The 25,420-nt window shown below is 37.9% G+C and overlaps 1 protein-coding gene across 5 annotated transcripts in view; it reads right to left on the minus strand.

Moving 5' to 3' along the window:
• The window catches only part of STXBP5 (syntaxin binding protein 5), a 106,950-nt gene extending 81,810 nt beyond the window's left edge, over nt 1–25,140 (minus strand). For all 5 annotated transcript variants that reach the window (XM_074164047.1, XM_074164042.1, XM_074164034.1 and 2 more), the window contains exons 1-2: nt 24,988–25,140; nt 23,056–23,153 (exon numbers count right to left, since the gene is read on the minus strand). In XM_074164047.1, coding sequence (XP_074020148.1) covers nt 23,056–23,153; nt 24,988–25,140 — 251 coding nt within the window. The remainder of the gene's footprint in view (nt 1–23,055; nt 23,154–24,987) is intronic.
• Nucleotides 25,141–25,420: the final 280 nt, after the last annotated feature.

Genomic DNA, 25,420 nt, shown 5'->3' on the forward strand with positions numbered 1-25,420 from the left:
ACGAGCAGTTTTCTCCACAATATGCCGTTAATTTCGGAGAGTTAGAGGCCTAGCTGGGATGTAAAGTTACAGAACAGAAAATTGGTTCAGTTTTACTTCAAACCAGGACATTAGTATTTAAACGTTTGACAATTCTAAGGAAAAAAAAGCCGTATCTGTCCAAAAGAAAAAAATACAGCACTGATCTGAATTACATACAAAACACTAATGTCAGTAGATTACTCACAGCGTTTTTCTTATCTATACCAGTCTGTAGCAAATAGCCCTCCAGGGCTACATACTATACCTGCATACTTTGCTACAGTCACTGCTATGTAGCTGTTTCCCACTTTACTTGATCAGACCCCGAATTATTTTTATGGGCAGGAAAGACACCACTTACTTTGCACACACTTTTGTCTGTGCTTTGATAGTGGTCCCCAAGAACCATTATAATAGAAAAAACACACAGTGGTGGCAAGATTTCCAAACGGTATTTTAATTATATAAAGATTAGAAGTCTGTGTGGTTATTACTCACCATTGCCAACTCTGGATACAATCCAACAACAGATAAAAAAAGAGATTTAATTTACATCAAGTTACAGAGTACCATAAAGTCCCAGTGATATATCTAAGCAGGACTAAAGCAGTACAAGAGCAGCTTCACCCAACTTTTTCTTGTTTGTCAATCTTACCTGCATCTAGACCTAATCAGTACTATTACTTGCACGTACAAAAGCATGGTGTCTCCCAGAAATAATTTCATGAAGAACAGAGTATCAAGACACACAGCTATTTAGCAAGAGTTACTCAAAAATTTGGTAAGTACCACAGTCAACACTGTCTACAAAACTAACTTTGATCTTTTGCATCTATATATTACCAAACAAGATAAAATAAAAATCTACAAGATACTTTTGGGAAAGTTTCAGACTTCATACCAATCCTGATATGGTATCATATCACTAGTCTTCAACAACTTCAGGATTATAGAGTTTCTTTCAAAAGCTTTAGGCCCACATAGCATCTTGCTTTGTTTATATCACTCAGCTGAGCAGGTTTTTATTCTTCCCCATGTCTCAGGACTGATGGTTGCAATAACAATACCATTAAGAATAATATTTCTTAAGACTTCAGATCCACTTTCCTCTATGCAAATAACAGCACCAAGCAAAAACAAACTAGGGCTTTAGAACTGAGATTAAAATTTGTCAGGTGGAAATACTATCAAATTACTAGTAACGATTTACTGTGGGAATTCCAGCCAGCCTGTTGTGATGCATTCTCCTTCTGCCAGCTAATGGGTGAGAAGGCAAGAAAACTAGCAGTAAGGAAATAGCATAAGGGGGAAAAAAAAAAAACACACACCACCTCAGATACAGTCAGAAGACTGGCTGCAACACGTATGCATCAAACACAGTGCTTGCTGATTTAGCTGGTATCTAGATGGTTTGACCTGGTTACTCGGACAGAAGACATTACATATTGTGCATGGAAACTAAATCAAGTGTCCCTAGAGAGTAAAGAACTATGACTTCCAGGCAATGAAAAAAAAAAAAATCAAATCTCTACATTTAGCTTCATTCCATTAGTCAAAAGGTTGAAAATAATGCAAGGCTCCTCAGAGATGAAGACACTAGGATCTCAGTCCTGGAAGGTTACCAAAAGGTTTTTCCCAAAGGTCTTCCTTTCTCTTGGAGAAGGAGAATGGGAAGACAGGAAGATAAATTGGAAGAGATCGTTTACATGCCAAAATACTGGAAAATGCATTATTTTTTCCTAATTTTCTAGGAATCTTAACATTATACAAAGTTACCAAATATTTTTGAGTGCGCAACAGTATTGACTGTTCAGCATTTTAATTTTTTTTAAATAAAAATGAAGGCTGAGAAGTTGCATTCAGATAGTTTATGTTTCTCCAAAAAGTATTTGGGCGGCATTATCATGAAATTATTTAACACCACTGGAGTTCAGCAGTTTTTACATCTCCTGACACTCATAAGAGTTCATGCTTTCCCAAGTGGTGGGAGAGGATGGGGGGCAAAATCATTTGTCCTTTTTCTGTTGGGGGTAGAAGTGCACAACATTAGGTATGGTATTTGAACAGTTACATTAGATCTTATTACAAATATCATATTAGCTTAACAGGTTACAGCAAACTACTACTGCTGTTTGCTACTGCAGCTTTAAAAATTCCATTGAAATGGTGACTACACAACTGCCTGGACTCTGAATTTCTAAACTTCCAAAGCATCTACCAATAATAGTAGTTCCTACATAAATGCAGTTCAACTTCCTTAAATATTCATTTGTTTACAAAACAATGCTCAGCTCCTTTAAACATCAGAAGCCAAATGACTCAGTGTTAACTTAAAAAAAAATAAAACTTCGATTCATAGGGTGAAAAAAGGAGCTCCGTTTTGAAAAACACCAAAGTACGTAGATCTCTAATTAGTTTCTGTATACAGGAAGATGCAGCAATTCTAAAGCACAAAACTACTTTTTTTTTTGCTTAAATGAGTATGTGTTATATATTTTAAAATTAAACAATTATTGAACGAGTTTGCATGGAAACTAATAGGGAATTAATAGCAAGCGGTTATTTGTATCTGATCCATTTTCTAACAACACCAATAATAGCTAGGAGTCAAAATATCTCTTAAACTTCAAAGTTGCTTACACAAACATGCACAAATACACTATTTCCCAAACAACTATGAAACGTGCCAGCAAATTTTCTGTAAAGGCTGTATTTGGTAGAATTTTCTCATAGCTGCCAGTGAGAGGCAATCATTTGTTAGATTGTAATTAAGCAGTACAAATGGAAAGAGGTTTAAAAATCTGCGATTTAAAAATCAAACAGGAAACAAAATTGGTTTTAATAAGTTTCTATATTCGCAATTCAGACAGCAAAACATGCAGTTAAATGAAGAGGTAAAACCATCAATTTAGACTAAACAGTAATTTCAGAAAACTAACAAGACTACAGGCTTTCCTTTATTTTACTCACTTCGTTTTCTGATCCAGGTTATTACAGCCTAAAAAGCTGTATTTCAGCAGTAACAATGCAGACTGGTGACTAATCTGGTACTTTTTAGGTGAAATGGAAGGGAAGGAGAATGGTAGAACACAAAGGCAAAGAGTAGGAAATTGCTACAAATACATTTGCATAATGGTTCCTCTGACTACACAAGAGACAGTGAAACAGGTGGCAACTGCTAACTCACTGAAGTTTCTACAAAGACTATATACAGAAGAGTAAACCCAGGAAAAGATATATTTTGAAAGATCTTCATCAAAACACAGAGGCAAAATTTTTGTATTCTGGTATATACTTGTTGTGGTTTTGGCCAATCAGAATGACAGATGGTCCCTCCCTGCCCCCTCTAAAACAAGAGAGGGAAGGAAGAGATAAGGAGATTTATGAATTTAGAAAGATAAACTACTTTAATGAAAATATTAATAAATAATGAAATAATAAACAATAAGAAGAAAAATAATAAAAAAAGAAAAAAGCTATACAGTATATATAAAACTGTATCAAGCTCCCAGGATGATGATCACATCATCAGCAGGCACTGGGAAAAGTCCCAGACTGGATCTGGTGACGGCCAGGAGCTGGATCCTGGTGCTGGAGTCAGGAATGCTCAGACTGGGATCAAAGACAGACAAACCGGGTCCTCAATTGTCGGCCATTGAAGAAAGAGTTGACCCTTTGATCCCTCAGCTTTTATACCGAGCATGATGCAGATGGGATAGAATACCCTGTGGTCAGTTTTGGGTCACCTGTCCTGTCCGCTCCTCCCTACAGGTGTGACCCCTCCACGCTTCTCCACTTCCGACCCTCCAAAGGGACAAATAATGAAGTTAGCTGACCTTGGTTGTTATAGCAATAACTATAAGCAAGAGCCCCTCTACATACCATTCCTCGGTATAATCATGTCTTATCACTGTGAGAGTGAACAATTTCCAAACAATATGCTGTTGATTTCAGAGTTTAGTTAGAAGTAAAATTACTGAACAGAAAATTGGTTCTGTTTTACCTCAAACCAGGGCAATGCTTTTGAGTCCTGCTCATCTGTCACCATTTAATTTTAATTTTGACTAATTTTAGTTTTGACATCAGATTTTAACATCAAATTTTAACATGTTATTACAAATATCATACCTCATCCATCCTTTTGGTAGCACATACTATATCATAATATTAATAATTAACAGGTTTTTCCTCTTATGTCCATAGCTTCTTGGCCAAGACTAAAGGCAGGGCCATTCTAAGCTCCTAGAACAGAGGAATACTTGTAGTAAGAACAATGTCTCTTCCCAGTGTCCAAATATTTAGTACAGACATTGCCAACAGCAGCATTAACAAATGTGATGTTCTGGACTAGATGTTAAGTGAATTTATATACCTATTTAGTTTAACTTATGAAAGCATAAAGAACCATAGATATCTAATAAGAAGGACAATTTAATGTTTTCAAAGAACACAGCCAATCAATTCTTGGCTGTCAACATGGATTTTTGACTACAAAGCAATTCTTTGCTAGGTCCAGAAGTCTCTCTTTATTCCCAGACCATGACCTAAAATGCTTCCCTTAACTCTTGCCTGCCAAACAAGTTTTCTTTAGTTATTTTTAATCATTGACTACTGGATATTTCTCCCACAGATTTTACTGTGGTCTATACTGATATTATCTCCTCCTCTTGGACACAATCCTTCAACCCTTAACTTGCGGATGAGACTTAAATCCACTCTTCTGCTTCTCCCACTATTTTGCCTTGTACCAATTATGGAAATGACTCCATCTTCCAAACATCCTTTTGGAGAAAGTTTAGTTCACTGCTAGGTGTTTTATTAATAGAGTGATGTAGGTATATCATAGGGGTTTTTTTGCTCATGCAGCCTTTTGAAGTATTTACCGGCGAAGTCACTCACTGAAATGCTTAGGGGGGTCATGGATTAGAAGTACCAACACTTCCATTATATAAACAAAATATAGAAACTTAGACCTCAAATCATGGTGGTAGATACAAGTTTATGTCTGTGTGTATACCAACTTGACATGACAATCTGTCCCCAGGCTCACAGTGGTAGTGGTCACAAGCTGGAAAGTCTTCTAAATACCCAAAGTGACATTCACAAGCAGCACTGCTCCTATTGCTTTTTAAATATTTCAGCTAGCAGTGTCTGAATCCTAATTCAAACACAATGCAATAAATACGTGTCAGGAGAGTTTCCCTGAAGTCTGCTCAAAGGCATAAGTAGAGAGAAATCTTAAATCTTTTCTATTCAAAATGACACAAGATTTTTAAAGTTAGCTTCCAACATATGAGCCGTCAATAACTATCCTCTCAATGCTACTCTAAGTATTTTGCAATATAATCCTTCTAAGAACAGTGTTCTCAATTTTTATTTTAAGCCTCAGGTTCCACTGTAGCATAATTTTTAGCTTGGTAAATCATCAAATGAACTCAAACTTACCATTTCACTACTATCAAAGTAGTAGTGGCAATTTTATAGAAGTTTTACTCAAAATTACCACCACAAATGAAAAACTAAGGTACAATTCAAGCAATTCAGTAGATGGCACTCTTCCACCAAAATCAAAAGAAGAAACAGTCCTCATAATATACCAGGGGTACTTGGAGCTGGAATTCTTATTTTTAATACGCAAAACCAGTTCCTACTCATTAGAGTGTTTCTTCAATTTTTTGTGCTTTTCATAGAGCTTAGAAAAATAGTTTATTACAACCCAAAATATTAAGAGGGATTGCTATGTTTTGTTTGAATACCTGTAATTTTACTTGGCTATTTTGCCCAGACTTTTGTGCTATTACACATAGCTCCATTTCACACCACAAAAATAGCTGCATATCAGTGTCGCATGAAGTGGTATTTTTGTGGCTTGTGTTTACCAGAAATCCAACTTGAGATGGACTATTAAAATGTTGACATTGTCCCTAAGAAGCTGCTTATGCAACCTTAATTCATCTCTCCTCAAATGTATTATGGTACTTTTTTATTTTTGAAAGTTTATGCACTATCACATCACTAGTAAACGTTTTGCATTACTCGGCCTAAATTTTATTTTAAAATAGTGCCAAAAAGAGATAAACGATCATTAGAAAAACCTAAATTAACTTGCCAGATAAAAAAGCCTGGCACTAAAATATGCAGTTCTTTAATATTATTAAGATGTGAAGCATAGCATTAAAAATAACACTACCCATTCTATCTTGACTTTTCGTTTTAAAGTTGTTGCAGATGCCATCTTAGATCCTGTATTTTGCTCTCTCAATGACCTTGAGGACTTCAGATAGGTCCTTTCTTTGGCCCCAAGACAGACACCACTCAACAGCGCTAAAGAGTTCCCATCAGAGCATAAACACAGAGCTACTGTTTTGTACAGGCTGTGGATGTCAGAAACAAATAGCTTCTCTTAGCACTGGGAAGGGGATAATTCAGTGTTATGAGCTGTCCAAGTACCCACAGCCCAGTTTACGACTGCAAAAGGATGGAAACCAGATTACCAACAGAAAAGCACAGTCCAAGGTAGTTCTGCTGTGAATCTTTCCTGCAGTTTTCCTAGTGGGCATTTGCTAGATGGAAGGAAGGTATTACCTTGCAAATCTAACTTCAGTGAGACTTTTTTTGGTACTTTAGAGAATCTGCTCATCTTCTATCCTTGTGTACTTCCAGTTCCTGACAGATTCGAAATAATGTCTGATACTTCAGGCAGTGCTCATCTGCCCTGCTATTACAAGAATGTTTGTTTTACTAGTTTGTCATCTGCTAGTAATTTCTGAGGCTGAAGAGCTATTTTGATCAACTTTGACAGAAGGGGAGAAGTCTTGCAGATAATACTTTGCTGTAAGTTTTATAAAAATAGGAAGCTGAGAAGAGGGGAGAAACCCACATTAGGTCCATATCCCATCAAACTAAGAAAGGTGGCAGCATTACCTCATCAACCTAAAATAGAGGCTCTGTATAAAATGCTGCAGTCACAGAAAATATTTCAAAAATTACAACACATAGGTAATTATACTACAAGATAGAGCCATACGATAGCAGGTCTCAGATAAATGTGTTTCTTTACTCTAGATACAATAATGAATATCCATACATTACGACTCACTTCCCATAACTGAATCTGTTCCAGTTCCAAGGGAAGGCGAAACCCCATTCTCTTCCTATGGTAGCTTGAAGGAGGTGTTATACACAGCAAATCACAGTTTCAAGCCATTCAAAGATGCAGAGCTATACCTGTTAATACTGCTCAGCACTTCCACGGTTCCTCCACAATCCTCTAGGCAATAATTCTGCAAGAATAAGATTGTCTTAAAAAAAAATAGATGTGGTGAAATTTAATAGTTTGACCTCTGATTTAATAAGGAGCAAGGAAAGGGTCAGGGCAGGGGGCTGTGTGTGTCAAGAAAGCTGGGCATTTGTTTACAATGCTATATAGTCAAGGAAAGGCTGCAGAAACAGAGCAGAGGTTTTCCTTTCCACTCAGTGCTGCTGTCTCCTTCACTACCACTTTGGTCCCCAAATGCCAAGAAAAGACATTCACAGTTCTACTGTTCCTCCCTCCCCCCCTTTTTTTTTTTAAATGGTAAAAAGGCATTAAGGTAAAGAGCAAGTCTACACAAAGATGCCCTTGAAGGGAAATACTGCTGGATTCCTCAGAAGATTATTACCTTCAAAATGAGAGTTGTTAAAACACAAAACTAAGGAAGTTTGGACTTTTTTTTTTTTTAAGCAATTTGGTTCCCACTAGAATCCTCAGCAACTTATTTATACGTGAGAACCACTCCAAGAATGACATGGCTACAGCTTAGTTAACAGATAAAAAGTATTTAAAGACCTAGCAGTCATACATCTTCCAGAAAAAAAACCGTAACCTCTATCATCATCACTAGTCACAGTATCACCCCCACAGATAAAATTAAAAAAGGACATTAAAACAATAAAAATCAAACACTCACTGTTTGAGGTAAACTATCATCACAGTCCAGAGCTTTACTGAGGTTTTAATATCAAAGCCTGAAGTTACAGATATCAAATAGACAGGGTTTCCCACCTTCTCCAGGGAAAATTCCAGCTGTGGGGAACAGTACTTTAGAAGTGCTGTAACATGAAAATATCCAGGGGCTCAGACATAAGAAAAAGTATTGTTTGGAACAGGACTCCATCCAGACCGAAGATGGTTTCTAAGCAGCAAATCCAGATCACCAAAATTAACATGGCATTGTAGCATAGTCAGTTCAGACCTGCTTTGAGTCAGGAGAACCTGCATTGATACAGTGTAATTCACTGCTTAAAATGTTTTTAAACATTTGTTTTAATGTTTTGAGCATTACACAGATTTTTCTACTCAGCAATAAAGAAAATAAAATCAATTTGTTTTGAAAGTTCACTTCTGTGACACCTTCCGTCAAAAAATACAAGAGGAAACCAGCAACATAACCCTCAGTCACTATTGCTGAAATTAGAAGTTGCAACATGTCTAAGTTTTACATATGATCTGCACCGTGAGGAGTAAAAGCACAGAAGGCTCAGATATGATGTGGAGTAGTAAGCATTTAAGTTGATATCCACCAGACTAAATCACCTGTGATGCTTCTCTTAAACATTTACTAGAAAGAAAAAAAAAGTAACAAAAACGCCAGGGAAAACTATTGTTTTCATTTGTCTAGAAAAGTTTGGAGAGAATAAATACCATCTTTACAAGGTGCCATTCTGCTATGCTAATAAAAAAAGACATAAACTTTGAATAGCAATCTTAAACAGGAACAAATAATCCTGTTGTAGATTTACAGTGGTCAGTAGCTCTGTGTGAACTGAAAAAAAAAAAACAAAAAAACAAAAAAAAGCAATAGACTTCCTGATGGTAAAGAACTCCACCGGAGCTAATTTCAAATCACATATATATTTAGAGAACAAGCTAAGTGCATTTTTCCTTTACAAACCCAGTATCTTTACTGGCCAACCGCAGATTCACTTTCATTCCTTGAAGCATTACAAGTCTGGAAGTGTCTTGCTTGCAAAGTACCCCAACTTCTCTTCAAAGGACTATAAAAAATTCCGATTGATATGCTAGCACTTCCACCTTAAGTCTCACTACTACTCATTTTTCCCCATGAATGCCCAGGTTCCCAACTTCAGCCTCCAGGAAAGGCTATGAGAAGTAGGTTGTTTAATCAAGAATCAACTACAAATCCCCCTACACATTCTGAGTCTCTAAACTGCTCTAGTTTCTCTGTCCAGTCTCTGCTGGACTCTCTAAACTTGTTGAGTCTGCAGAGAACAGGTGGTCTTCAAATTCACTATGTGTAACCAGGCTGCACAGCCAGGACAAAGAAACATTTCAACAGATATAAGCCGTATCCCTCCTCACAAGCCACAAACTTGATCCTCTTGAAGCAGAGGAGATCCCCTCAAACCACCTGAGATGGCTCTTCCAGGATGGATACATTCTTGGAAACTATTAATTGACAAGAGCTACAATTAACTCTACCAGAAGCAGCACTGTATAAAAGCACAACTGAAGAACTGTAAAATATTATTTTTGAGGAAACATTTAGAGAGAAAAAGAAATCAGTCACCCACAGACACTGAAAATTTCATATGTTTAAGATAAAGGCAGAGTAACTAGGGTTTGAAAGACAGATCACTTCTATTAACCAATTGTTTCCAATAATTGAAAAACAAAAGTATAAAAGGAACAGTGTTTTCTGTATAATCTCCTCAAACACAAGTGAAAAAAGGAACATCAAATTAGTGGCCTTGTACAAACCCAGGATGAAGTCTGTTCTACTTAAAACCACCATGATAGACTGATACTTTTGTTGGTGTTTGACTGGAATGCATGTATGCTGAATGGCATTTTTTTTTTTTTTTTATAAGAGGACTACCAGAGAAGTATCATACCAAATAATAGTTGTGACCAGCACTGAGCTAAGATAGACTGCTAATATTTTTTTAAAGTGCCTGTAAGGAGCTGATAATAATGTATTTATAATTACTCAATATCACTCATACAAAATGCACTTCCACTGATCATCTTTAAAGATTCTCTATTATAGTACACTAAGACAACAGTAAGAACAAGTATCCCCAACTGAGTTTATTAGACGTGAACTCCTCACAAATTAATTTGTATAATTTTAATTTATGCTTTTAATGTACTATAGCAGACAATGAGAAGTTTCAGAATACAGGTGGGTTTTTTTGTAGTAAAAGGATTTGCTACTACTTTCAGAGGTTTTTTTTGTAGAACAAACTATGTGGACAAAGTTTTCAACTATGCTTCTAAGTATTTTACCTGCTTCCTAACAAAAACCTGCTAATTTTAAGTTTGATATTAAATACAATTTCAGGAATATTTTGCAAAAGCAGTCCCTTTAAATGACCTTTCCTACAGCAAGTGAGATTGCAGTCCTAAAAATGCTGATCCATTACTCTGGAGAACAGAACAGCAAGCACTGTTAGCAGCATCTTCTTTGTCAAACTGGATACAACTGCAATAGCACAATGGCATTTGAAGAGTGGCACAAAATAGTTTTTCCCCTTTAAAACTTACTCAGGGCCATTGTAACTGAACTTGCCCAGCAATCTAATTACAACAGTAACCTCAGCTGCAGACACAAAAAAAAAAAAAGGTAAGGCAAAGAACATTATCAGATCAGTGTCATTACCAAGCTCAAGTTTTCATGCCAGCTTCCTTGACATTAAAACTTGCCACTATACCACACCAACACTATTGGTGGTTATCATTTTACCATACCAGAGAAATTGTTTCATCAACTGTTTAGGCATCTGATAAGTTTTGCTCAAGCAACAAGAATTATTTCCTTGCTAATAAATCACAGAAGCTTTGAAAATTTTAAGTTGTATTTACAAAAATGATTACAATGTGAAGTACTGAGTTGAAACTAAGAAGTTCATGCAACCATACTATTGAACAACTTCATGGTGAAGGAATTCTTTCCACCAACAGGAGTCAGCCAGACCAAGAGCACAGGAGCCACCACACTGACTCAATCCAGAGGTCCATACAGCCCAGCACTAGCTCCTACAGCAGCAATCAACATTACTTAAGGAGAAAACATAAGCTGGGCCCCTTCTTTACTATATTGTATTTATTACATACAATATAGTTCATTTAATAATGTGTTATATACTGAGAAACATAAGGATCATCTCTCCTGTGAATTCTGACAGGTGAATTACTATGAAATTACACAGAAAACTTACAAATTAAACACTTTAAGTAGTATTCTTGGAATTGATGTAGTATCTCACAAGTTTCTGCAGCACAACTAGGAATTGATTTCCCACCCACCCCCCCATCAATCTTGAAAATAGAGGAAAATTATCTTTGTAAAGGACAACCCAACTTTAAGTTATGAAAGCCTGTAGGTAGGCAACAGTCAAGTAATTCCCTCCTCCTGGTTTTAGAAACTATCCTCCTTTAAAACGGGTTTCACTAAGGTAACAGCTAAAGCCTGTAAGTTTCTGCCCAGGTGCACTAGACAGATAAATTAAGGTCACTTTTGACCACTTAAGGGAGAAGAGACTGGCCATAACCTTAACTGAATACTAAGGATTTCTACAACTTCAGTCTACTGAAATGAAATGCAGACACCACCTATTTGCCAGAGGAACTGGTGACAGTGATGACCTCTAGTGCTTATTATACCAAGGCAGACAACCTTACCCTCAGGTGCAAGAGTACTAAGAGCCTCATTTTTATCTATTTTATAACAGAGAAAAACCATCAAAATTTTTTTTAGTGACTACCATATACTCGTGTTTAAACCAAGCACCCTTACGTTTCTGGCCCCTTTAGAATTGTAATCTCTAGTACTAAAATAGAGCTAGCTTTAAATAAAGTCTGCTGCAAATACAAGTCAGTTATGCTGCAAAGTAGGGGACCAAGCAGATACTGATGCATCCAAGTATTGTTCACTTAGCTCTCCAATTAAAGACATCACAGTGCATAGCTATGTACTTGCAGACCTGTAGAAGTTAAGTTTTTATTTCTGGAGAGCTGTATTCGCAAACTGCTGTAACAGAGGCCTTTATAACTGTTAGCACTAACACTACACTGAATGCATTATAGGTGACTTTCCTGCATTGAGAGATGCGTTTACTAAATTTTAGCCAGTTATACAAAACTACAGGAGGTAAAAGAGGCTGCACAAATGCAATCAAAAATCATGGTCTGGAAATGACAGAATACACAGTTATGCACAAGATCACCACAAAACTGGAACTGATTGTGGTTACGTGCTAAAATGCAAAACTGCAGTTCCTAAATATTTTGTAGCCAAAATTCACCATTAGCATCTTCTGATGCGCTGCTTCCACCACTGGAAATGCCAGCAAAAAGAACAGATCATCAAAAGTCAGTAAAGTTTACTCAGGAAATGCTACCTCCTCCCCACATATTTTTTTTCCACCCAGAACAGCATTTATTTGATCTGGAGGTTATTGGCAGAGTGTTCATATGGAAGAAAACCCCCACCCAAGAAAAAATGACAAACCCACAGTTCTTCTGAACTGCCATAATTGAAAAGTAAGTAGGTTTTGTGCTTTAGTACTCAAGAAAAGAAACAACATTATAGAAGTTCCTACTGCCTCTTCCCCATGGCATCCTCTAAAGCATTTATAAGTCCCATTCTATTTTACTTTTTCTTTCTTTACTATCCCTTTGCCTATTAACATAATTGGGACTATATTCATAGCACTTCCATGGGCAACATCCAAAAGAAAGCAAGTACAACAGTCAAGTCCTAGGCAGCCACATACAGTGTGGGTAACTGAAAGAAGTTATTGGACCTATGTTTATTTTTTTAAACTGAAATATAGAGAAGCAAGTACAAGATAAGTTTAAGAAAATGGTAGTATTCGTTGTGAGTGGCTGCTACTTGAATACTGTTTCCTTTGGTCAGCAGCCCTTATTAAAACATAAGGGAATTACTAATAATATATACTTTAGAGAGGTAGGCTACCTGATCCCTTTTTTCACAGGCAAGAAAGAGATCCTAGTGAGTTACTAAAGTATTATGTTTCCCACTTAATTATTTTAAAAAATGAGGGGATATTCACCAAACCAGCAAGAAACCTCATTATATTTAGTCACTTAAATGGAAGTTTATTGGGTTTTTTTTTTTTTGGTGGCTGTGAACCTAACCTCACTGCACAAGTCTGGAACACACATAAAAAGGAATGCCAGGCAAGTTATTGCTATGCATCCCATTCTGCATATTAATAAGCATCACTAAAGCTTAGTAACTGTGCTTCTAATATCAACACTACAAAGTTCAGTCAAGAATGTTTTTCAACTGTGAAGATGAACATCTGCTCTGTTTAACAAGGTAGTAAGACTGGATAGAGCATATGCTAAAAAAATATACAGGCATGCTAATCCTATCAATTTAACATTAAGCGATCACAAAAAATTAGCATTCTATTATTTTTCCCTAATGAGCAAGTACAAAAATGCAAATTACTTTTGTCCATCTGCTGCTGCTGCTGACAACAAGTTGGTGTTACTAGGTAGGAGAGAGGCAGGACCTTTAGTAGAAAAGGTTATCAAAAACACTGAACACCAGCTGGATTACCTCTTTAGTTCACTACTCTTGAAGTGTTAAATATTTCATCTTAATGTGAACCAAAGATCTAATACTGTTAATCAAACACATACAGAGTACAAGCCTGGCAGCAGCTTCAAAATGCTATGCAACACAATCCCCTGCTTGAGATCACATAAATCACACAAAATAAAATAGTAGCTCGCTAAGCAAAAGTACAAAGGCCTTGCATCCTTTCCTTAGTTCCTTGGTTTCTAAAGTTATAACAGCTGCTGTGAAGACTTTTCACAAGAATATAGTAGCAGGAGACAACAATCAGTTCTTAGGGAATCCATGTGAGATACCTCAAAATGGTATCAGCCTTCTTGGTGGAGAACCTAACCTCCTCTCTCCACCAGCATTGCTCATATGAATGCCCTCTGGTTTGAGTGGGACAGGCTAAGACTTGTTCTGGACACATAAGCAGTGGTCACTGCAATTATATTATCTCAATTTTGAAAGGAAATTAAGCCTTAAGTTGCCCAAACAGAAGCCAAGTTTGGTTATTGCCATTTTAAGGCACCTATGAAACAAAATCCCATGACACTCAGTAAAATGAATAAATGTAGTAGCCTTCAGTCATTTCTATCAAGCTATAAAATTCTCTCTGTAGAACTGGGATCAAGTAGTTGCTTTTGCAAACTGCAACACTTCAGACTGTACTCAAGTATTACAAGATCAGCATAATTATCATTATGAAAACTTTGTTTCACGTATTTTAATTAGCTCAATCAGCATAACCTAACATTCCTCAAAGCACTGAATCTTGCATTTTGTTTTCTACACTAGCAGACACACATTTCAAGTTTTACCTACTTCCACTATTCTTGACACTTAAGATAAAATTCAAAGCAAATGAAAAATCTGTAGTATAGAACCACTGATGCAGAGTAGAACTGTGGGCAAATGACTAGGGAAGATCTATTCCTGAACTTCAGTGAAAAATTTTTACCAATACAGTATTAGAATCAATTCAGCAATTTATATAGCTGCCTCAATACAAACACTATCAATAACTAGGAATATACTTTTTTTTTTTTAAGCAAAGCTTAGGGATTCAAAATAGACTTTGCAGGAAGTGATTAAATTAGAACAACTAGTCCACAAGCTGTACAGATCTCAGACATAAAAGCAGTTTTGGAATCTCTTACCAAAAAGAGATTTTCACTGTAAGACAAAATGGTTCTCATTGTGGCAAAGGGTCTTAAACCGAGTATCAATGTGTCAGATAAGGCTAAACGATAACCACAGAAAAAAAGTAATTTAATTAAAGCATTGTAAAAATCAAGATGAATCAGGAATCAGTATTGCTATATATTTTAGAAATATAGAGCAGAGGCTGACAGAATTGCTATATATTTTAGAAATCTACTAAATAAGGAATTATACCATTCTACCACAGTCTTCACTAGTGAAATATTTCACTTTTCGCCATTTCCAAGACCTTCATTATTTTAAGCCATGCCCAAATTCAGTGATACTAATATCACTGCCAGACATTTAAGTTATGTCATTAGACCTTCACCTGTATTTGCACTGGAAGCCAACAAAAGTGATAACTCAGTGTTCCCTTTGATAAACATGTAAGCTGTATTATTATCAAGTTCCTGTGATAGAAGCGTTGACATGAAAAAGGTCACCTAAGTTATCACCAGTTGAATACTAAGAGGGTATGGTTGATTAGGATTCAAGTACCAATTATGATACCATGATTTAAATTTATAGTTCAGCAAAATAAGGTAACTTCAAGAGCTGCTGAAAGACAGCATACTGGCAGCAGGTAAGCAGTGCATTCTCATATGTGGTTTTGGTTTACAAGTACCACAAACTTCTTCCTCGGGCCAGCAAACAAATACATATATTTCATGTCAAAGCACTAGATCCCTGGAAAAGTAATAGTCAGATGTACTTTGCAGGATTAAGAATCTGCATTTTTCAAAGAATTCTAATGATCGGTTTGTTGATACACATCAAGAGCAGCAAGAGAAAAAGAGACAACCCAAGAGATTAAAGATAAAGACCTACCACAGTATTAACTCTCTCAAAACTTCTAAGGAACCTATTTTTTTCAAAATGTGAAACCATTACCAGTTAGCTAAGACGAAGGACAAAGAGAACTGTTCCCAAAACCCACGTCCTCAAGTTTTGTTTAACTTCATGTAGAGTGTAACAATTTACTAATTTTATTCTGTTTTTCACTGAGCTTCTACATAGATAACCTCACAAAAACAGACGTGCTATGGGAACTCTGATAAATAACATGGGTTTTTAGTGTTCCATTAAAAACACTTCTAGAGAGCAATAGGAAACATAAAAGTATTAACTGTGGGTACCAGTACTTCTAGTCACCTTAAAGGTAATGTGTAAGAATGCTTATCCTTGCGTTGTGAAACCTTTGAAAAATAGAGATCTGCACATTTATACGACATTTAATTCAGTTACAAAAATGTTTGCCAAACAGGAAGTTTTGTTAAGGAGGGTTTGCAATCTTGATTTGTACTTTCAAGTTTTATCACATCCTAAGTTGTGAGCTGCTTCTACTTTTCCAGACATAACTTTACTGAAACTGCTCATTTTTCTCCTGCAGCAGTAACGCTACTTCAGTTCTAAAAGCCCTTCCACAGTGACCAAGAAAGAACAAATCCAGTAAAATGTCGAATTAAGACCCCAGTGAACTGAGCACTGTACCAGAAATCTGAAAGCCTAAGCTGGGTCACAGCTATCCAATTCCCTGCTACATTTTACCCTTAAAACACCAGATCACGCAATCCATACCACCTCAGTGTTTCACAAATAGCCAGGAGGTACAAGGAAACAGGCTATGCTAACACCTTCAGCCTTGCAAACTTTGCATGCTTTCCGAAGGCATTTCCTTCCCCAAGCTCACTATGAGCCAGCAAGTTTGAAACTGCAAGGCTATATCCATTAGGCTTCTACTCTGCCAGTGAAATAGCTACAGGTAAGAAGAGTTTTCATTCTAAAGTTCATTTTTGTAAATTACAGTATGAGATTTAATACAGTTATACTTCAGGTACTTTTGAACAAAAAGCAATTACTATTTAAAGCTGTTTAGTACAACTACAGTATATGCGATAATACAGCAAATCTAAGACCCATTCAGTATTCTTGCTTTGATGGAAGTATCACCGTTTCCCAGTAAGTGTTACTATGGATTTAAAAAGTACACCATCCTATTTATTATGAAGCATTCAGTCAGATTTCTCTGTGTAGGAATAACTTGCTATAATTCCATACATTTTTTAAGAGTTATGTGTCTCATCATGGCATTTTGACCTTATTTCATTTCAGAATATCCAAAAGTAGTTGATTTTCTTCATTTAGAGGATGGAGATTTTTTCATTGAAAGACAGACATAAGAGTTAATGATACCCACATGAACTAAGTGCTGGAAGATATGATAAGAAACGGGGTAGCATTAAAAAAACACGAAACGGAAAAGTGATAAGATTAATGTATGTTTTAAGCAAAGTATTTTTCTTGTTTAAACTACTCTATGTGAATCGGGTGTCAAGGTAGCCAACAAACATTTTCTTAATAATAGATAATCACAGAGTATCTCTGGCATGGCACTACTGCAAGATTTTTAATAGTTTTACTGATGTACTCTTCCCAAAACAGGAAGATTTGTTTGAAGTCCAGAAGAGCATTGGCAAAGGTTGAGACTATTCTCTTCAGTGTACAAATGCCAAAAAAAAAAAAGACAATCCTCAAAACAGTAGTTTAGTTCAACTTTTGTTATATTCACAGAACAGACATAATCACAGAATAATTTAGGTTGGAAAAGACCTCCCAAGTTCATCTGGTCCAGTTTCCCACTGGTAGCTGTGCCAACTTCAGTTAGATGCTTGGTTTGAAAAACTGAAGTCTTTGCTCTGAATACTGTAAATGCAAGTCCAGTCATTGCCCTACTGCCCTTCCTCTATAAGGGAGAAGGAGCAGGTGTAAAGCTACTTCAAAAAAAAAAAAAAAACACAAACCACCAAAACCACAAAACTATCTCAAGTTGATGTTTCAGTAAGTGGGGGTAAAAAAAACCCAGACTACCTTGCAAAGTCCAAATGATCTAAAGGAAAAGCATTTTCAATGGATATAACAACATGACAAGTTTAAAAATGGAATTTTGTTACAGCTTCAGATAATTCACTGAATTGCTTTAATTTTTTGGTATACATCTACAGCAAAGCTATCCAGATGCAGCAATATAAACATTTCATCAGAAACTGACTGCACAGAACTACATGTCCAGGCTTTGAGCTATTTTGATCAAAGAATAACAGTTGCGAGTTCTTCTCAGAGGCCTGAGAATGGAAGTCACAGAAAGCAAGTCTTATACACCTCAAATATATGAAAACTTCAGTCATTTGCTTACATAAAAGTCATGTTTTACTGCTGAAAAGAATGGGGGGAAATGAGCAGATGTTGACATTCAGAATGATTTGGATCTTCAGATATTTAATGACAGAATGACAAACAATCTAATTTTTTTCCTTCCTGTGAGCTGGGTTTGCAATAGAAAAAAAACACACCCAAATTTTAATTAAATAACTTATTCTGCATGGGAATGAAGAGTCCTAAGTGTAATTTGGTCTGTACGGAAGGCACAGCACTTACTCTACAGGTACCTCCCTTATTCTCAAGAATTTCTAGTGGAAATGGTCTTCCTTTTTAGAATTCTTTCTATCGAGAGAAAGACTGAGCTCCAAGCTGCAAATGAGTATTTTTAAGGCATGAAGCACCAATAAAGATATTGCGATCATATTGGCAGACAATCAAAATACATCTCATTTTATATACTGTCCTAGTTTTGCTATTGAGAAATTAAAGCACAAAAAACTGAAGAAAGTTGTTTAAGATGGAGCAGTTAAAACAGCAGGGAGCAGATTTCCTTCCAATTTTCTGCTTTAGATTCAAAGCTTATCCTACCTCCTATAAAGGCAAATAAAAAAACTCCACTGACTAGTAAGTCCACAGCCCTATACAACTAGTAGTTTGAAGTTCTGAGGAATCATCATCCTAAAGACAGACAAATCCTTGGACAAAGTCCAGTCACCCTTCTCATACCACTTTACAGATTAGATGCTACCCTGTTCAGATCACATTTGACCTCGAAGGACTTTCAAGCAGAAGAGTGAAAACAACGGACAGCATGGATGATACTGAATGCTGCCAAGATGTCACAGGGTGAAGTCTACCCAACTGCACCATTCAGGCAAGTTAAATCTCGAGATCATACACTCAACTCTAGCTCATTAGAAGGCTTTTATATCTGCCAGGAAAACAAAGTACAATTATGCACAAAACTTGCTGAAAACTATGGACTATGTGGCCTGCTGTAATGGTTTGGGTATGTACAGGCTAAAGGCAAAGCACAGATGAACTTTTAACTACTTGATATCTGTCTAACACATTTGGGACAGGAGGTCAAAACGTTAAATCCACCCTGGTAACAGCTAGACCCCTTTAAGTATGGAGAAAGTCAAAAAGATTGGCCTGCAGTGACAACTGAGGCCACCAGCAGCTTACACTGATCATTGCAGTTTGAAGTCAGTAGCAAGCACAACTGCTCCTTGTGGGGAACACATCCACAAGCACCCAGCGCTGTGCAGAAGGGTGAGCCTGAGGCAGAAATGCTACACATAAGAGCCAGACCACCGGCCAAGACGCAAACACCTCAGCAGCTAGAACAGTAGTCCTCTGATCAGCACCACGAACTCATAGGAACAACTGGAGCCACGTGAGCAGATGACTGTGGGTGCAGGCGAAATAAATCCATTTAAGATTTTATGTCACTCAACACTGTGCTTCTGCTGTTGTGCCTACCTCATTACTCAATTTCCTCTGCAATACAGAAAACAGAATCAAACAGCTTAACTATTTTCAACAGATCATAATGTCAGGGAAGGGATCACATCAGCTGGCTGTTCTATAGTCAAGAAAGGTCCAGCATTTGACCTCTCTCCAAGGTTTGTATTCTACTAAACTATACACTTTGTAACTTTCCCTCATACACAGTAAAGGCCCCAAGTTTTTGCCGACTGCTGAGAACAGAAGAACAGAGCCTTTGCCATTAATTGCTAAAAACATTCCTGCCTATGGAAGGCACAAAATACTTCTGTAATTAAGGATAATATCTGAGCAGTATCAGTCTGCCTCAGAAACATTTTAGATTTTCCTAGCTAAATCAGAGTTAGAAACCACATTTCTAATATTTCAAATATTTCTAATTTACTCTGGAAATACAAACAAGTTTGTTGTTTTTTTTTTTGTTTGTTTTAAAAGGAATACAAGGGACACACTGCTCAAGCTAATAAATAATCCCAAACTGTAACTTTGGTGACTGATAAGGTTTAAGTTTTACATTAAAAGCAGTCTCCTCCTAATATTTTTATGGACTTCTGTCCCTCTTAAAACTGCAAGATCTAGAACCAACTGGTGCTTATGGGCACAGAATGGCTAAGTCCTGCCACTGGCACACTAAGTCACCAACTCTACAATGCTATCCTCTGATTTTAACCCATCAAGCCTAGGATCGGGGACAAAGAATATTAACAGACTAGTAATTCTGCTTTCAATTAGTGAGACATGCCACCTACAGTTTAGGTATTTCCATTTTCACAATTACTTTATGGATTCTGAGAACTCAATACAGTGTTGATGTTATTTTGTCTTCACTATCTCTAAATTGAGAAATATACGAAGTGAACACACAGTGTATTTGTATCCACAGATTTTTTTTTTGGTTCTTCAGAAAAAGCTTTAATTCTTTTTTTTACATGTCACAGTATCGAGACAACATTTGGTATCTGTGTACTATAATTCTCTGTTCCTCTACTAGTGGTTACACAGCCCTCATAAAGAAGAATCAGATGGAAGTGTGGTTAAGAAAATTCCTGCTCACATTAATCTGTTCTAATCAATACCGGGTTTGAAATTAAAATACACCAATTTCAGACTGGTCAAATACAGAGAACATGTTCAGTAAAGGGGTTAGCTGATAAACAGCCCAAAGTCAATCACAGCTGTGATTCATTCTTTTTTAATTTCTTCACATATTAATGAAATCTAAAACAGGTTAGCTCATTTCATGATTTAAGAATATTTTGTGTTTAATACCCTTTTTAAAAAAAAAATGCTTCACAATTCCTCAGATTACTTGCAACAGGAAGGATGTGAAAGCTTGACAAGATGCACCTATAATTGAAGATGCAAGGAAAAGGCTAATACGCAGCTCCTGTCTGCCGGTATGCAATGAAAGAAGCATTATCATTCCTTTACTTCTGTAATCTCACTACATGAATGCAGAAGAAAATGAGGATTGGCTTTTCTCCCACTTTTAGGATTTACTTCTCAATAACTTCTTTACGGACTCTCAGTCTTTCTAGTCCGCACTTTGTTTCAACGAAAAATGCTTTTGCAGCTCTGGAGTAAGTGGCTCCTACTTTTATGAATCCTTGCACATAATTTATAGTTCATGAAAACCTTAGCAGGTAAAGCATCCTGTAAGTCATCTTTGCACAACAGAATAAAATAAGCACTTCTTGCAAGTTTCACTCCTTCCCAAAGAGTCCTTTTCAAACCAGTTTTACTAGGCAGAAAGTGAGAGGCTGGTTTTACACTGGGAATGTGTCTGAGTCTATCCTTTTTTCCTGTGCTCCTCCATCCCAAAGAGCAAGTAACCACAGGAGATGCAATTTCTGTGGTGTTGTTGGGCTACAGAGCTAACCTACCAGCTAAGGTTGAGGGCTTTTAATCAGTTCTTCCAAGAATCAACATCTGTATCAAGGTACTAAGAAGCATATTCATCTTCATCAAGTCAGGGGAACACCAACATTTCAGCCTCTGCATGAAACTTCTTCCCCTAGGAAATACATTTTCTGTCAATGCTACTGCTTCCTTTCACAGTAACTGTTTCTTCCCTCACAATACTTCTCTTGAGTATTTAGAAAGCAATTCACACTCCAAGAATTCACAGGTGTAGTCATGGGTGAGTGCCAGTAAACAGGTTTTGTCAAGTCGTCATTACCCAAACTGCAACATCATGTTGCCCAAATTTACAGGTGAGTAAGCTCTAAGCAGGTGCATTTTGATCTCTTCCTGCAACCCAAATCCTTACTTTTAGGTCACTTTCTGTTCTCATGTATTCTACCAATATGAGTGTAATTAGCAGCATCACCCACCCACACTTCATTCTTCATTTAAATCAAAACCATTGTATTTAAAAACAAAATTTATGGAGTTAAGGGTAGTTTTAAATGCAGCATTAAGAGCATCACATGGTCATTACTGTTACTCATACTTTGAATTAGAAGATCTTGGGAGTTCATGATAGATATCATCATAGATACCATACAAGCTACTTCACTTCAGCCTTTTTTTTAAAGCCTCAGATTTGATATCAAAGTACTAATTTTTCAACTTTTAGAAGACAACCCTCTTAAGGCAACTAACCTTACACACAGAGTAGTGATGTTACAGAAGGAAATAAAAAAGGTCTACTTGCAGACTAATATAAGCAGCAAATGAAAAGATGAGATTTACCTGCAGTTTAAAGAGGATTAAGTCAATTTTTCTAGGAAAATGGCCTAAGCCTTCCCCAAAAAGGTCAGAGTTCAGTCAATTTAGGACAACAGAGAACTCAATTCATTCTCTTCTGCTGAAAAGTAAGGTTTGGGCAAAAGCAGTGTGGATTAAAGAATCTAGAGGGCATCTTCTTTTAAAAATAAAAGTTTAAACACATATGTTGTTACGTGGCTTGGATAGTACCATATGGCTATGGTACCATATGGCTATAAACATATGGGTAGTTCACTTTTTAGTGAACAAAAAAGAAGCAGGTTTACTGGTGCTTTATTCCACAAATTCATTCTGCTTATCTCAGTCACTTGGAAACTATTAGCGAGATACAATTCCTGCACCTTTTAGTATCCCCACTGGAAACCATCTTTTGGCAACACAATAGCAGGTAAGTACAGTATTACAAAGCTGATCTCAAGAACAAGACAGAAAGAAAAAAAAAAAAACACCCACCACCCCAAAACACCCCACCAAGTAGCATGGAAATTTTCAGTCCCAGAGGGTACAGCAGAACAACGAAACAGAGCTCAGCCCAGGTCTCTCTTTAGATTTGCAGTCAGCTGCTGTAAACTGTCAGCACACCAGTAACCCTCTACAAAATGTATATATAAATTCAAGATAATAGGGACTGAGCAGCCTCAGCTCACATCATTAACACAGCTTGAACTGACACGAAGAACAACCAGAACAACCAGGCCACCCACCAACAGAAAGCAGAGCTTTTCTCTGCCCTCCTGCATACCTGGTTCCCACCACATTTCTGAATGGTTCCAGCAGCTGAATCAAAACATCACTTGCATGAGGTGCACTAAATCCACTTCAGAATATAAAAGGATACAGCCTTAGTGCTCCAGTCTGAGTCCCGATGGCCAGTATTTTTTGAACAGGATCAAATGCCAAGGCTGAAGGCTGATAGGGGAAACCATGGCGTACAGTCTAACAAAAGTCAGAGCATCGCAGTAATGATGGGTCAAGCAGCAGACCAAAAATAAACAGAATCAATATCTTATGTTAGGGAACAGGATTCAGTGTTAATAACAATTATGAAAGGAACTACAGGGCATTTTAACAACAGACTGAGAAAATCAAATGTCTTACATGAACAAATTATAAAAGATTTTCTAGTCATAATTACTCATTCATCCTTGATCATCAAATGACAGACATTTACTGAAACTTAATTTGAATCTTACGTTTATTCTGTACAAAGACTGTATCAACTCAGCACTTTATTTTTTCATCTACCTCATTTTCCAAGTAATCCTATTTTCAGCTCTAACAAAGGCACTAAACTATTAAAATCTGAGCTATTCCTAGGAAGTTTGGCAACAAAGCCAGACTTGTCATTGGAACTATTACAAATTACTAGACCTGCTTTTCTAAGAATCATTTCAATTTCAATCGAACTGGCCCCACATGACAGTGCAACCTCTCTCAGCACATTAAGAAAAAAGCAACCCAAGCTCCACAGAATTAATCTCTCGCCCTCTGCTTCCCCAAAACAGAAAAACACAGCCCCCAAAATAGACAAAACCAAACACACCCACAAAGCAAAATCCCCTCAACCACGGGATTCTTTCTTAATACGAAGCTACTGGCACATTTAGCTTTTTGGTTAGCCAAGACTAATTTGGTAATTGACCAAGTAATAACTCCATTACACTTTTCAGGCTGCAATTAATCAGAATTGCGAGCATAATAAAAAGTGTCACCTACTCTTATTGCCGTTATAAACATACACAACATAGGCCACACAAATACTAGCTTTTCCATTTCAAAACCTTCAGCTTAAAGCAGAGTTACCTTAGGACCTCATAAACACATAGCAAACTTCTGATATACTCCTTTTACTTCACTGAAGTTGCAGGCATACCCTGCAACTCTCAGTATTTCACAGTGAATAAAATCTAATTGGCAACAGCTCTGGTCTTGTCCATGTCCTTTGTGAACAACTTGCAAAAGTGGCAGAAACGCCTGCAACACTAGATAAAACAAGGAGGAGAATCCACAAACAAGCTCATCCATATCAAGCTAGGCCACGGGTACATTGTAAAGATAAAAACGGCTATTGATATTCAAATCACTTTTTATTCCTCTTGGTACAGCTGGTGGATTAATTCGCTGCATCATTTTCTGAAGTGTGCAGACACAAACCGCAGTTATTGTATCACGCACAAGCAAATAAAAAAATATGAACTTTTCTCCTGTCTCTAGAGAACATTTGCAATAGCAGCATCAGCAACTTGGCAACACGCTGCAGTGAAACCACCACAAACGTCTAGAGCCTTTTTCAGGAGCAAAGGAACAGGATAAATGCATTTCCAAATAATGCAGAGCGACAGATCCTCTGTCCTTTGGGCCCATTAGCAGAGGCTTCTACTCAGATGCCGCGATAATCAGATCTGCACTACAGCTAGGTATCACTCCTTCCCCCATCCTTCCCACTCGTTCAACGAAGCCTTCATGAACATGGTCACTATTACACGCATGAAAGAGCCTAGAAGACGACAAACCCCGAAACTCTCCAGGAAAGACGACTACGGAAATCCAACGAGATCTGTACAGCTACACCCACCGCTTCCTTCCCTTCTCCCCCTCTTCTCCCCTCCCCCCGCCCCCCCTCTCCAAATAACGAATCCAAACAAGTAAACAGGAGCGGCGGGCAGGCTCGGCGAGGTCGGTACCGAGAAGCAAAGCCCGCAGAGCCCATCGCGACGCTGCGCCCCCTTCCCCGGCCGGCAGCCGGTTCGGGGCTGCAGCATTCGTTCACCTTGCAGAGCTGGAAGTGCTCGGACTGGAGCGTCTCCTGGATTTCGGTCTCCCGGTTCCCCGTCTGCTGCTGCTGGGCGGCGGACGACGCCGAGGCGGCGGCGGAGACCGCCGTCAGGCCGTCCAGCACCTTCCTGATGTTAAATTTCCTCATCGTCTTCGGCGGCGGCGCTCCCCGCTCACCCGGCCTCGCCGCCGCCGCCGCCGCGCTGTCACCGCCGCTCCGCGGCCGCCCGCCCCGCAGGCGGCAGACGAGCCCCCGCCGGGGAGGGCGCTGCAAGGGGCGGCCGGCGATCCGGGGCGCCGCGCTCTCCGCCGCGGGGCAGCGCTCCTCCTCGTCGGCGGCGGCGGAGGGGAGGGCGGCGAGGCGTCAGTCCGGCAGCGCAGGGGCGCTCCTCATCGGGGCCCGCGGGCTGGGAGAGGGAGGCTGGAGC

Source organism: Numenius arquata, chromosome 2 (assembly GCF_964106895.1).
Source record: "Numenius arquata chromosome 2, bNumArq3.hap1.1, whole genome shotgun sequence".
NCBI lineage: Eukaryota > Metazoa > Chordata > Aves > Charadriiformes > Scolopacidae > Numenius > Numenius arquata.